The sequence below is a fragment of the Somniosus microcephalus genome, chromosome 13, assembly GCF_052327205.1.
Source record: "Somniosus microcephalus isolate GS21.2 chromosome 13, FLI_Smic_1.0, whole genome shotgun sequence".
Classification (NCBI taxonomy): domain Eukaryota; kingdom Metazoa; phylum Chordata; class Chondrichthyes; order Squaliformes; family Somniosidae; genus Somniosus; species Somniosus microcephalus.
In genome coordinates, this window is record NC_140999.1 from 109,806,229 (window position 1) to 109,821,418 (window position 15,190).

General features: G+C 47.2%; 1 protein-coding gene across 2 annotated transcripts in view; it reads right to left on the reverse strand.

The window, feature by feature from the left end:
• The window catches only part of nelfcd (negative elongation factor complex member C/D), a 69,158-nt gene that overhangs the window by 24,354 nt on the left and 29,614 nt on the right, over positions 1–15,190 (reverse strand). For both annotated transcript variants that reach the window (XM_086005195.1, XM_086005196.1), the window contains exons 5-9: positions 13,278–13,385; positions 8,994–9,146; positions 6,340–6,470; positions 3,342–3,507; positions 2,102–2,236 (exon numbers count right to left, since the gene is read on the reverse strand). In XM_086005195.1, coding sequence (XP_085861321.1) covers positions 2,102–2,236; positions 3,342–3,507; positions 6,340–6,470; positions 8,994–9,146; positions 13,278–13,385 — 693 coding nt within the window. The remainder of the gene's footprint in view (positions 1–2,101; positions 2,237–3,341; positions 3,508–6,339; positions 6,471–8,993; positions 9,147–13,277; positions 13,386–15,190) is intronic.

The window sequence follows — 15,190 nt, forward strand, 5'->3', positions numbered from 1 at the left end:
CACTATTACATGAACACGGTGTGTGTCAAGAACAGTCTGTGCACTATTAGATGAACACGGGGTGTGTGAAGAACAGTCTGTTCACTATTACATGAACACAGTGTGTAAAGAACAGTCTGTGCACTATTACATGAACACGGTGTGTGTGAAGAACAGTCTGTGCACTATTACATGAACACGGTGTGTGTCAAGAACAGTCTGTGCACTATTAGATGAACACGGTGTGTGTGAAGAACAGTCTGTGCACTATTACATGAACACGGTGTGTGTCAAGAACAGTCTGTGCACTATTAGATGAACACGGTGTGTGTGTGAAGAACAGTCTGTGCACTATTACATGAACAGGGTATGTGAAGAACAGTCTGTGAACTATTACATGAATAAGGGGTGTGTGAAGAACAGTCTGTGCACTATTACATGAACACAGTGTGTGAAGAACAGTCGGTTCACTATTACATGAACACGGTGTGTGTAAAAAACAGTCTGTGCACTATTACATGAACACGGTGTGTGTCAAGAACAGTCTGTGCACTATTACATGAACATGGTGTGTGTGAAGAACAGTCTGTGCACTATTACATGAAAACTGTGTGTGCTAAGAACAGTCTGTGCACTATTACATGAACACGGCGTGTGGGAAGAACAGTCTGTGCACTATTACATGAACACAGTGTGTGTAAAGAACAGTCTGTGCACTATTACATGAACACGGCGTGTGGGAAGAACAGTCTGTGCACTATTACATGAACACAGGGTGTGTGAAGAACAGTCTGTGCACTATTACATGAACACTGTGTGCTGAAGAACAGTCTGTGCACTATTACATGAACACTGTGTGTGCTGAAGAACAGTCTGTGCACTATTACATGAACAGGGGTGAGTGAAGAACAGTCTGTGCACTATTACATGAACACGGCGTGTGTGAAGAACAGTCTGTGCACTATTACATGAACATGGTGTGTGTGAAGAACAGTCTGTGCACTATTACATGAACACGGTGTGTGTGAAGAACAGTCTGTGCACTATTACATGAACAAGGGATGTGTGAAGAACAGTCTGTTCACTATTACATGAACACGGGAGAACAGTCTGTGCTCTATTACATGAACACGGTGTGTCTCAAGAACAGTCAGTACATTATTACATGAACATGGTGTGTGTAAAGAACAGTCTGTGCACTATTACATGAAAACTGTGTGTGCTGAAGAACAGTCTATGCACTATTACATGAACACAGCATGTGTGAAGAACAGTCTGTACACTATTACATGAACACGGTGTGTGTAAAGAACAGTCTGTGCACTATTACATGAACACGGGGTGTGTGAAGAACAGTCTGTGCACTATTACATGAACACGGTGTGCGTGAAGAACAGTCTGTGCACTATTACATGAACACGGTGTGCGTGAAGAACAGTCTGTGCACTATTACATGTACACTGTGTGTGCTGAAGAACAGTCTGTGCACTATTACATGAACACGGGGTGTGTGAAGAACAGTCTGTGCACTATTACATGAACACGGCGTGTGTGAAGAACAGTCTGTGCACTATTACATGGACACGGTGTGTGTAAAGAAGTCTGTGCATTATTACATGAACACTGTGTGCTGAAGAACAGTCTGTGCACGATTACATGAACACAGCATGTGTGAAGAACCGTCTGTGCACTATTACATGAACACGGGGTGTGTGAAGAACAGTCTGTGCACTATTACATGAACACGGGGTGTGTGAAGAACAGTCTGTGCACTATTACATGAACACGGGGTGTGTGAAGAACAGTCTGTGCACTATTACATGAACAGCGTGTCTGTGCACTATTACATGAACACGGTGTCTGCTGAAGAACAGTCTGTGCACTATTACATGAACACCATGTGTGTGAAGAACAGTCTGTGCACTATTACATGAACAAAGTGTGTGTGAAAAACAATCTGTGCACTGTTACATGAACACAGTGTGTGCTGAAGTACAGTTTGTGCACTATTACATGAACACTGTGTGCGTGAAGAACAGTTTGTACACTATTACATGAACACCGTGTGTGCTGAAGACTGTCAATCCCGATGATATTACTGTATCTGAAATCCAGAGCTGACCTTTTTCCACGACTCCACCACACTGGCTGCATAGGCCAGGATGTAAATGTACTTGTGTTTATGCTCAGGATTGATTTTAGAGCCCGGCTTGAAGAGAGACTGCATGAAAAGATCGAGGAAGGCAGGGACCCTGATCTGGAAGGAGAAGCAAAGGGGCACAGTTAGATACAACACACCTGGGTATGAAAGCACAAATTTACAATAGGCTTTACAGGGAGTAGGTGAATAATCTGAGGGAGTATTTGCAGCACTGTTTTTCAAACTGGGTCAGAGAGCTTTGCGTGTGTGAAATGCAAGCCAACTCCTATTTCTTTAAGCATGGCTCTCCCGATGGTACCCAGTGTGGTACTGAGCCACACTTTCCCAGGTTCCAGACCTGGTCTGTGCTGTACTAAATGATCTCAATAAACGAGATGCAATTGGTCTCTTGGGATAGAAGAGTTTAAAAAAAAAAAGCCAGGATTCTTGATCCTGAATGGGATTCAGTGACTCCTGCTGGAAACTGCACCTGTGTGGACAGTTCTAGGGTTAACCGTCAAGCTCCACACAGCTAAATAGCTTGCCCACACTCACTATCTCGGCTTGCACAGGATGCAAGCTCCTGGAGGCACTCCCGCGAACCTTACTTCTCCTTGAGTCAGGATACAAGTGGAGATAATTTCCCCAATACCCTTTATTCAAGGCTTACAAGGATAATACCAGAACTGAGAGGTTATACCTTTCAGGAAAGACTGAACAGGCTGGGGCTCGTTTCTCTAGAAAAGAGAAGGCTGAGGGGTGACTTGATAGAGGTCTCGAAGATTATGAAAGGGTTTGATGGGGTAGACATTGAGAAGATGTTTCCACTTGCAGGGAAGACCAGAACTAGGGACCATGAATATAAGATAGTCACTAATAAATCCAATAGGGAATTCAGGAGAAATTTCTTTACCCAGAGAGTGGTTAGAATGTGGAACTCGTCACCACAAGGAGTATCTGTGGTGAATAGAATAGATGCATTTAAGGGGAAGCTAGATAAATATGTGAGTGAGAAAAGAATAGAAGGATATGCAGATAGAGTTAAATGAAGTATGGTGGAAGGAGGCTTGTGTGGAGAATAAACACCAGTATAGACCTGCTAGGCCGAATGGCCTGTTTCTGTGCTGTGTAAGTCTATGGGATTAGGAAATTAAAGGTGTGTAGTTTCTGGAGAGAGCGGCTTCTTGTTCCTGTTGGACGGGTGACTGAATGCGATTCTTACCAGTTCTACAGGAGGTGGATCCATACTCGTGAACATCTTGTACAGCACAGTGATGTCGGCAGGATTCAGAGCTCCTTTGGACAGCATGGCACCCAGTGCCTGGCAGGCTCGGGGGTAGGACGCAGCCGTGCCCAGTGCCAAAGTGATCTGGCTGGCATCGTGGCCTCTGAGGGAAGGCAGTAGAAAGAGAATTATTTTCCCCCAACGACTCAAAAGAGAGATTGTGCAAAGGGCTGGGAATTTGTGTTTGAAGTTACTGAGCAGCTAGTGAGTGAATGGCCTGCTCAGCATGGTACTGAACCATAGAGATCGGGGAGGTTCCACTTCACTGCTGAGTTAGCGGATCTCATTGGCAGTGGTACAATGGGCCTCGTCATCCCAGGGTTAGTGATGTGCAAGTCAGCCGGTATTCATGTTCCTGATCCCTATCCAGTGATCCCTGCTGGTAAATGTGTCCATATGGACGTTGACTGAGGATGGGCTCGGGCTCAGTTACAATATCCCTCTTGACCAACTAGCCTGCTGGCACCGACCATCTAGGCTAAGAGAAGAGCCATTTAGGTGGGGTATTGGAGGGAGGTCAGCGCCTGTGGAGCTGTATCCCAGCAACAATCAGCACCTCTAGGAAAGGAAGAGAGAATATTTGGAGGGGGGGGGGGGGGAGGGTTCACTTTCCCAAAGTTTGTTGCTTGAACTTTATCCATCAATAAGAAAAGACCGAAACAACAAAAGACCGAGTGCAAGTTTCAAATGCCCTTGCCACTCACTCCCATCCACTTGTTTCTCAGTCTCACTCAGTGACTCATGTTGAACCACCACCATCGCCTCAGCCACAATCCCAGTGATCGCCTCCTAGAAGAGTGGAGGGCAACAAGCAACCAATCCACACAACACCAGCGGGAACCAGGCAGCCCAGGAATTACTTAGGATATACGGCACAGAAACAGGCCATTCGGCCCAACCAGTCCATGCCGGCGTTTATGCTCCACTTGAGCCTCCTCCCATCTTTCCTCATCTAACTCTATCAGCACAACCCTCTATTCCCTTCTCCCTTATATGCTTGTCCAGCCTCCCCTTAAATGCAACTACAACATTCGCTTCAACCACTTCCTGTGGTAGCGAGTTTCACATTCTCACCACTCTCTGGGTAAAGAAGTTTCTTCTGAATTCCCTATTGGATTTCTTGGTGACTATCTTACAGTATATTGATGGCCTCTAGTTTTGCTCTTCCCCACAAGTGAAAACATTCTCTCTGTATCCACTCTATCAAAACCTTTCATAATTTTAAAGATCTCTATTAGGTCACCCCTCAGCCTTCTCTTTTCAAGAGAAAAAGAGACCCAGCCTGTTCATCCTTTCCTGATAGGTATACCCTCGCATTTCTGGTATCATCCTTGTAAATCTTCTCTGCACGTTCTCCAGTGCCTCTATATCCTTTTTATAATATGGCGACAAGAACTGTACGCAGTACTCCAAGTGTGGTCTAACCAAGGTTCAATACAGGTTTAGCATACCCTCTCTACTTTTCAATTCTATCCCTCTAGAAATAAACCCTAGTGCCTGGTTTGCTTTCTTTATGGCCTTGCTAACCTGTGTCGCTACTTATAGTGATTTGTGTATCTGTACTCTGAGATCCCTTTGTTCCTCTACCCCACCTAGACTCGCACCCTCCAAGTAATAAGTGGCCTCCCTATTCTTCCTACCAAAATGTAATGCCTCACATTTATCTGTGTTGAACTTCATTTGCCAATTATATGCCCATTCTGCAAGTTTATTAATGTCCTCCTGTAATTTGTTGCAGTCCTCCTCAGTATTAACTATCCCCCCCACCCCCGCAATTTGGTGTCATCCACAAATTTAGAAATTGTGTTTTTGATTCTAAAGTCTAAATCGTTAATGTAAATTGTGAACAACAGTGGTCCCAGCACTGATCCTTGTGGAACTCCACTACCCACCTTCTGCCACTGTGAATAGCTACCTTTTACCCCTACTCCCTGCTTTCTGTCCTGAAGCCAGCCAGCAATCCATTCTGCTATTTGTCCCCTGACTCCGCATTCTCTGACCTTATTCAGAGGTCTATTATGTGGTACCTTCTTGAAGGCCTTTTGAAAATCCAGATAAATTACATCTACTACAATACCCTTGTCTATTCTCTCTGTTACGTCTTCAAAAAATTCAATAAGGTTGGACAAGCAAGACTTTCCCTTTTGGAAATCCATGCTGACTATTCATTATTATATTTTTGGTTTCTAGATGTTCTTCTATTTTCTCTTTCAGTAGGGTTTCCATTATTTTTCCTACCACCAATGTTAAGCTGACTGGTCTATAGTTCCCTGAATACAGCAGGAACCAGCACGGGAATGCCTCAGGAACCAGCCCGGGAACGCCTCAGGAACGCCGCAGGAACCAGCGCGGAAACACCTCAGGAACCAGCCCGGCAACACCTCAGGAACCTGCCCAGGAACACCGTAGGAACCAGCCCAGGAACACCACAGCAATGGAACACAGGAGGTGGAAGGGAAAATAAACCAGCCAAGTTCTCTGCTCCTTATAACTATTCAGCAATCACCGATGGCAATGTTACGATGGGGATGTCGAGCGAGGATTGGACTCACGGCCGAGGATCACATACGAGGAATGGCCACATGGATGAGGTAATGGAAGATGACCCGTGCCCTTGGATGAGGTCATGGAAGATGACCCGAGGGTGAGGTCATGGAAGATGACCCGTGCCGTTAGATGAGGCCATGGAAGATGTCGCGAGGATGAGGTCATGGAAGATGACCCATACCCGAGGATAAGGTAATGGAAGATGACCCGAGGATGAGGTATGGGTGACCCGAGGATGAGGTAATGGAAGATGACCCGTGCCCATGGAACTGTACTCTCAGCACTTTAGGAGAAATGGTGAGAAAATTAGGGAGACGAGTATTCAGTATCTGCATTAAAACAAGGAATTAAAATTTCCTGAAGACCCAAGGATCTCTTGTGTACTTACTTCTCGTGCGCATATCTCTGAACTTCCTGCGCAATTCGTCGGACGGCTGCTCCTCCCTGTTCCTCCTGGGCCAACACAGACATTATGGACTGAGCGTACAGGTATGTGTGCTCCCCATGACACACCATTTTCTGTGGAAATTGCAAAGGACAGAGTTGGTGAATACCCTGTAAATACACAGGCGATTCTCTGACAGGAGAGGTAAGAGTTCAAAGATAGTGTATAGCGAGCAGTAAAAGCCAGCAGGAAGCATCCCTGGACAATCTCCCACAGGACAATACACACAGGACAATGTCTCTCAGTACAATACACACAGGACAATCTCTCAGTACAATACACTCAGGACAATCTCTCTCAGTACAATACACACAGGACAATCTCTCAGTACAATACACACAGGACAATCTCTCAGTACAATACACACAGGACAATCTCTCAGTACAATACACACAGGACAATCTCTCAGTACAATACACACAGGACAATCTCTCTCAGTACAATACACACAGGACAATCTCTCTCAGTACAATACACACAGGACAATCTTTCTCAGTACAATACACACAGGGCAATCTCTCAGTACAATACACACAGGACAATCTCTCAGTACAATACACACAGGACAATCTCTCAGTACAATACACACAGGACAATCTCTCAGTACAATACACACAGGACAATCTCTCAGTACAATACACACAGGACAATCTCTCAGTACAATACACACAGGACAATCTCTCTCAGTACAATACACACAGGACAGTCTCTCAGTACAATACACACAGGACAATCTCTCACTACAATACACACAGGACAATCTCTCTCAGTACAATACACACAGGACAATCTCTCAGTAAAATACACACAGGACAATCTCTCTCAGTACAATACACACAGGACAATCTCTCTCAGTACAATACACACAGGACAATCTCTCAGTACAATACACACAGGACAATCTCTCTCAGTACAATACACACAGGACAATCTCTCAGTACAATACACACAGGACAATCTCTCTCAGTACAATACACACAGGACAATCTCTCTCAGTACAATACACACAGGACAATCTCTCTCAGTACAATACACACAGGACAATCTCTCAGTACAATACACACAGGACAATCTCTCAGTACAGTACACACAGGACAATCTCTCAGTACAATACACACAGGACAATCTCTCAGTACAATACACACAGGACAATCTCTCTCAGTACAATACACACAGGACAATCTCTCAGTACAATACACACAGGACAATCTCTCTCAGTACAATACACACAGGACAATCTCTCTCAGTACAATACACACAGGACAATCTCTCTCAGTACAATACACACAGGACAATCTCTCAGTACAATACACACAGGACAATCTCTCTCAGTACAATACACACAGGACAATCTCTCAGTACAATACACACAGGACAATCTCTCAGTAAAATACACACAGGACAATCTCTCTCAGTACAATACACACAGGACAATCTCTCAGTACAATATACACAGGACAATCTCTCTCAGTACAATACACACAGGACAATCTCTCAGTACAGTACACACAGGACAATCTCTCTCAGTACAATACACACAGGACAATCTCTCTCAGTACAATACACACAGGACAATCTCTCAGTACAATACACACAGGACAATCTCTCAGTACAATACACACAGGACAATCTCTCAGTACAATACACACAGGACAATCTCTCTCAGTACAATACACACAGGACAATCTCTCAGTACAATTCACACAGGACAATCTCTCTCAGTACAATACACATAGGACAATCTCTCAGTACAATACACAGGACAATCTCTCAGTAAAATACACACAGGACAATCTCTCAGTAAAATACACACAGGACAATCTCTCAGTACAATACACACAGGACAATCTCTCAGTAAAATACACACAGGACAATCTCTCAGTACAATACACACAGGACAATCTCTCTCAGTACAATACACACAGGACAATCTCTCAGTACAATACACACAGGACAATCTCTCAGTACAGTACACACAGGACAATCTCTCAGTACAATACACACAGGACCATCTCTCAGTAACATACACACAGGACAATCTCTCTCAGTACAATACACACAGGACAATCTCTCAGTACAATACACACAGGACAATCTCTCTCTCAGTACAGTTTGAGCTCAGCTAATCTAAGCCAATAAACTAGTAGGGTTGTTACAATGGGCCCCAGTGCCCTGGGTTAGTAGGGAAAATCAATCAGGGTCTCCATCCTGATGACTATCCATGACTCCCACTGGAGAAAGCACGTGCATGGCTTTGGATAAGGTCAGGAATGAGCTTGGCCGTGCTGCCCTCCAGGCGAATAGCCTGCCTATAATCACACTTTGAGCTCAGGCGTGAAGAACAGTTACTTGAACAAGGTACTGGTGGTGACCAGTGCCCATACAATTGTACCCGAGCAAAAGTTGGCACCATCAGGATGAGGAGAGTGGAAATCTGGAGATAGAGAGAAAAGAGAAATGAGGCCTGTTGGTAAATTATCCTCTTTAAAAAGGGAGCTCTCTGCCATTGCATCAACTCTCCAGAGAACGTAACTGCAAACGACACACATTAGCTATCATGCTGCCTTCTACACCTGACCAGGTGGAAAGACGCTCACCGCAAACTCGGGTAGGTTTTTCTCCAGATGCTCTTCGCCTCCATCAACGAGCGTGGCAAGCGAGGTGCGGAGAACGCGGGAGAAGACCTCCAACTGCTGACAGGCCGTCGACACACTGGTTATTTCACCCTGGTATCCAGCATCTGAGATTAGCTGCAGTGAGATAAAGAGGCAAGCAGAGAAGAGGTAGAATCCATGAGACCATTCGGAGACAGTGAGGACAGTCAGCGCTCCCACTCTAACCTGTGCTGACCTGACAGACTATCTGCTGGCTGCAGCAGCAGGACGTTGCTGGACACTCAATACTTTTCTGCAGGATGCTTGTTCAGCAGAAGGCTCAGCAATGTGGTGTGTTGATAAAACAAACCACTGGGCCAATAAATGCCAAGACCCTGGTCACCCACTCAGACTCCATTGGCTGAGATGGTGCAAGGAGGGAAATTTGCAACTTGAGTCAGCCCATACCAATCCCGCAGCCCCCTGGGACTGGTGAGCACAATGCTTTGACACCATTTTTGTCACCCCATGCTCTGCCGAAGGTGCTGACGCTTGCTGGGGTACAGTTCCACAGGTACCTCTGGTAGCCCTTCCAGGTAGTCATATGTCCGACTTAAAAATGAGTATCAGCAGGCTATCTGACTGTAAGGGACATTAAAGCTGAGCCCAATTACATCTTCACTTGACCTCTACGCATCAGCACTTTCCAGCAGGGGGTCACTGGATCGCGATCAGGAGAGGGAAACCTGGGTGATTTTCGTCCCCATTCCAAACACACGGGTGCTGAGGCCAACTGCAGTGTTCCTACTACAGCCCCACAGAGATTCGCCAAATCAGCAAAGACCGAGGATTGAACCTTGAATTGCTTTGTAATTAAATATTAAACAAAACAAGTTGATGACTACTTTGGAAGCCTTCCCTATTTGCACAAGTTTTCCGTGAATAACCCTGGCATGAAGGTCATTAACCTACAAAACTGGGTCCAATTACGCCTAAGTGAAGGCAGCTCCCCGAGTCCTTGTGGAATGGCTCAGTTTCACACTTGCAGTGCATTTACAAACTGAGTCACTTAAGGGAGCTTGTCCCTCCATTTCTGATACCTGAGTTTTAACTCTGCAGAGTGGGAACGGCTAAACGCTTCCACCTGAAAGGGTCCTAAGTGTAGTACATTCTGCACACCATTCTACACCACAAAGACATGTATAATGCAGTACTAATTATTTCTCCAGCTCAGGACAGTTTGCATGTTAAATGGAAATGTCACAATGCTCATCTGAGCTTGGAGCTAAACCACATTGATGGGCCAGTGTAGAGGGAGCTTTACTTTGTATCTAACCCGTGCTGTACCTGCCCTGGGAGTGTTTGATGGGCCAGTGTAGAGGGAGCTTTACTCTGTATCTAACCCGTGCTGTACCTGCCCTGGGAGTGTTTGATGGGCCAGTGTAGAGGGAGCCTTACTCTGCATTTAACCCGTGCTGTACCTGTCCTGGGAGTGTTTGATGGGACAGTGTAGAGGGAGCCTTACTCTGTATCTAACCTGTGCTGTACCTGCCCTGGGAGTGTTTGATGGGACAGTGTAAAGGGAGCTTTACTCTGTATCTAACCCGTGCTGTACCTGCCCTGGGAGTGTTTGATGGGACAGTGTAGAGTGAGCTTTACTCTGTATCTAACCAGTGCTGTACCGGCCCCGGGGTTCACTTTATCAGTACCATCCAATTACTTTACGTACACTGATGAGGATCCCCTTGCCTACCACTGCACAGCCACAAGAAGTGTTCCCTGAACCAGATGAGACGTTAAACCGAGGCTCCGTCTGCTCTCTCAAGTGGATGTAAAAGATCCCACGGCACTATTTTGAAGAGCAGGGGAGTTCTCCCCGGTGCCCTGGCCAATATTTATCCCTCAACCAACACCACTAAAATAAAACAGATTATCTGGTCATTATCACATTGCTGTTTGTGGGATCTTGCTGTGCGCAAACTGGCTGCCGCGTTTCCCACATTACAACAGTGACTACACTCCAAAAGTACTTCACTGGCTGTAACGCGCTTTGGGACGTCCTGATGTCATGAAAGTCGCTATATAAATGCAAGTCTTTCTTTGTTGTTCTTGTAGCTGGTTGCTCAGTACAATTTTTGTTAAATTTCTTTATTTTGTGATTTTTTTTTCCTGTTAGATTGGTTTCTATTTTGTTTCAGTCTTTCCCAGTTTTGGTTACTGTTGTATTTAACATTTGGTCCCCACTGCCACTTACCAGTTACAGGTATTTCCCTCCCACATACAACAGGCCCTGCTGGTAGGAGATGGACAAGGAGAAGCTCCAGAGGATTCATCAGAGGAGTGCCTGTCTGTACCGGAGATGGGCGACACAGGCCCACCAGTAACCGGGTAGGGTGGTCCACAGATCCCGCCGGAGCTTCTTGGGCATAACGCAGGAGATTTGACAAGGGAGGCCACTCTTCAGGTTGACATCTGCTTGTCCCATCATTAAAAAAAAGTAGCCTCGAGAGGTTGGAAGTCAAAGGAGTACACACACGCACACATAAAATGACTTGAGATGTTAGGGCCTTGAAAGTTGCAAGTGTGGCAAGATTTCTGAACATTCATTGCACCTTGAAGATGTGCCATCCCGAGCCATGGTTATGCAAAGAATGAGCTGTAAGGTTGCACGAAGGCTCGGCTTGGGTGAGGAGTTCACGTGTAACAGGCAGTGTTTTGCAGTGAGCAACCTTTGGGCTGTCTACGGGAGCTCCCTGTGTGTGCTGACTTCTTCTCCATCTAGGTCCCAGCAGGTCCTGCAGGTAGTGGGCTCGGTGCTGAGCCTGCTCACCACCTGCTGGTGTGAGCGGTGCCTGGGGTTTTCTTGGAAGGGTGTCCCAAAGTGCCAAATTGGACAACTGTTCCCACACCCACTGCAGGCAGTGTGTCCCCGAAACAGGGGTTCAGATGCTGTACCTACTCATTCACTTGCCCGCAGAATCAGTTTTGTGACTCTACATTGTGTTTCCCTTCACTTCATTTACACCCGAGACTTCTCTCCCCCTTCCCCCACGCCAAGACTCATAAATATGTAAAACTGATTTTGAAACTTGATAAAGTTGAATTAAATATTTGTCCCCATACGCAGGCACACTTCCCTTTCCTCTGGATTCGATGGGGTTTACGCTGCACTCCCAGCAAAGTTAGAGTAAATTCACAGCCAATGGTGCGACGCCTGCCTGCCATTATAAAACAGCGCATCCTCCGACTTACTGAGAGCTCCAATAAAATTACAAACTGACCTACAGACCCTGAGCCGAACACGGTCAGGTCGTGAAGGGTTATGGAGTCAGTGAAGATGCAAATCCGTGCAAATTCCAAATATACACTGATGATAGGATAGATATATTAAACTTGCAGAACGGGTGTGTAAATGGCAAATAAATTTTAATATAGATAAGTGCGAGGTGGTACATTTTGGTACCAGGAATAAGAAAGCCACCTACTCCTCAGAAAAGAGTCTAAATAGAGGAGCAAAAGAATTTAGGGGTACAGATTCACAAATTATTAAAAGTAGTAATGCAGGTTAACAAGGCCACAAAAAATGCACACAAAGCCCTGGGGTTTATTTCTCGAGGAATAGAATTCAAACGCAGGGAAGTTATGTTCAACTTCTATAGAACCTTGGTTAGACCACATTTGGGAGTACTGTGCTCAGTTCTGGTCTCCTTATTACAAAAAGGATATAGAGGCACAGAAGAAGGTGCAAAAAAGATATAAAACGATGATACCAGAACTGAGAAGCTTTAACTATCAGGAAAGACTGAACAGGTTGGGGCTTTTTTTTCCTCTAGAAAAGAGAAGACTGAGAGGTGACCTGATAGAGGTCTTTAAAATTATGAAAAGGTTTGATAAGGTTGACTTAGAGAGGAGTGGGAGTCCAAAAATAGGGGCCATAAATATAAGATAGTCACTAATAAATCCAATAAGGAATTCAGGAGAAACTTCTTTACCCAGAGAGTGGTGAGAATGTAGAACTCACTACCACAAGTGAAGTTGACGCAAATTGCATAGATGCATTCAAGGGGAAGCTAGATAAGTACATGAGAGAGAAAGAAATAAAGAAAGAAAGACTTGCATTTACATAGCGCCTTTCATGACCACTGGACGTCTTAACAGAAGGATACGTTGATAGCTTTAGATAAAGTAGGATGGGAGGAGGCTCATGTGAAGCATGGACTAGTTAGGCCGAATGGCCAATTTCTGTGCTGTAAATTCTATGTAACATCAGCATGGGGACGGCTTTACCTTAACAGTAAAGTTGAGCATCAAACAGTCGGGATGAGCTTCCGCCAGCTTATAGAAGAGGTCTCTCCAAGTCACATGAGCAATCATCTGCTCCAGCCAGGCTGGGGTCTGCAAAAAAAGCACACGCTAGTCAAACCATGGAGTTATGTCAGCAACTAGAGTGGAGGCTATTGTGTCTTACTCAGCTCGAATGGCTGTGAGATGCAGTGCCAGACCAGAAGGACGGTCAAGCTGTGCATGCTTAAGTGCTCAAACACAAATTGTGGCGCAGTAGAAAGAAAAAAAACTTATGTTTATATAGCGCCTTTCACATCCTCAGGATGTCTCAAAGTGCTTAACAGCCAATTAAGTACTTTTGAAGTCTAGTCACTATTGTAATGTAGGCAACGCGGCAGCCAATTTGTGCACAGCAAGCTCCCACAAACATCAATGAAATAAGTGATCAGATAATCTGCTTTAGGTGTTGGTTGAGGCATAAAGGTTGGCCAGGACACCGGGAGAACACCCCGTGGGATCTTTAATGTCCACCCAAGAGGGCCGACGGGGCCTCAGTTTAAATCTCATCCAAAAGACGGCACCTCCGACAGTACAGCACTTCCTCAGCAATGCCCCTCCGACAGTGCAGCCTTCCCTCAGCGCTGCCCCTCTGACAGTGCAGCGCTCCCTCAGCGCTGCCTCTCCGACAGTGCAGTGCTCCCTCAGCACTGCCCCTCCGACAGTGCAGCGCTCCCTCAGCACTGCCCCTCCGACAGTGCTGCGCTCCCTCAGCACTGCCCCTCCGACAGTGCAGCGCTCCCTCAGCACTGCCGCTCCGACAGTGCAGCGCTCCCTCAGCACTGCCCCTCCGACAGTGCAACGCTCCCTCAGCACTGCCCCTCCAACAGTGCAACGCTCCCTCAGCACTGCCCCTCCGACAGTGCAGCGCTCCCTCAGCACTGCCCCTCCAACAGTGCTGCACTCCCTCAGCACTGCTCCTCCGACAGTGCAGTGCTCCCTCAGCACTGCCCCTCCGACAGTGCAGCGCTCCCTCAGCACTGCCCCTCCGACAGTGCTGCGCTCCCTCAGCACTGCCCCTCCGACAGTGCAGCACTCCCTCAGCACTGCCCCTCCGACAGTGCAGCGCTCCCTCAGCACTGCCCCTCCGACAGTGCAACGCTCCCTCAGCACTGCCCCTCCGACAGTGCAACGCTCCCTCAGCACTGCCCCTCCGACAGTGCTGCGCTCCCTCAGCACTGCCCCTCCGACAGTGCTGCGCTCCCTCAGCACTGCTCCTCTGACAGTGCAGTGCTCCCTCAGCACTGCCCCTCCGACAGTGCAGCGCTCCCTCAGCACTGCCCCTCCGACAGTGCTGCGCTCCCTCAGCACTGCCCCTCCGACAGTGCAGCGCTCCCTCAGCACTGCCTCTCCGACAGTGCTGCGCTCCCTCAGCACTGCCTCTCCAACAGTGCAGCACTCCCTCAGCGCTGCCCCTCCGACAGTGCTGCGCTCCCTCAGCACTGCCTCTCCGACAGTGCAGCGCTCCCTCAGCACTGCCCCTCCGACAGTGCTGCGCTCCCTCAGCACTGCCTCTCCGACAGTGCAGCACTCCCTCAGCACTGCCCCTCCGACACTGCAGTGCTCCCTCAGCACTGCCCCTCCGACACTGCAGCGCTCCCTCAGCACTGCCCCTCCAACAGTGCAGCACTCCCTCAGCACTGCCCCTCCGACAGTGCAGCACTCCCTCAGCACTGTCTCTCCGACAGTGCAGCAATCCCTCAGTACTGCCCCTCCGACAGTGCAGTGCTCCCTCAGCACTGCCCCTCCGACAGTGCAGCGCTCCCTCAGCACTGCCCCTCCGACAGTGCAGCGCTCCCTCAGCACTGCCCCTCCGACAGCGCAGCGCTCCCTCAGCACTGCCCCTCCGACAGTGCAGC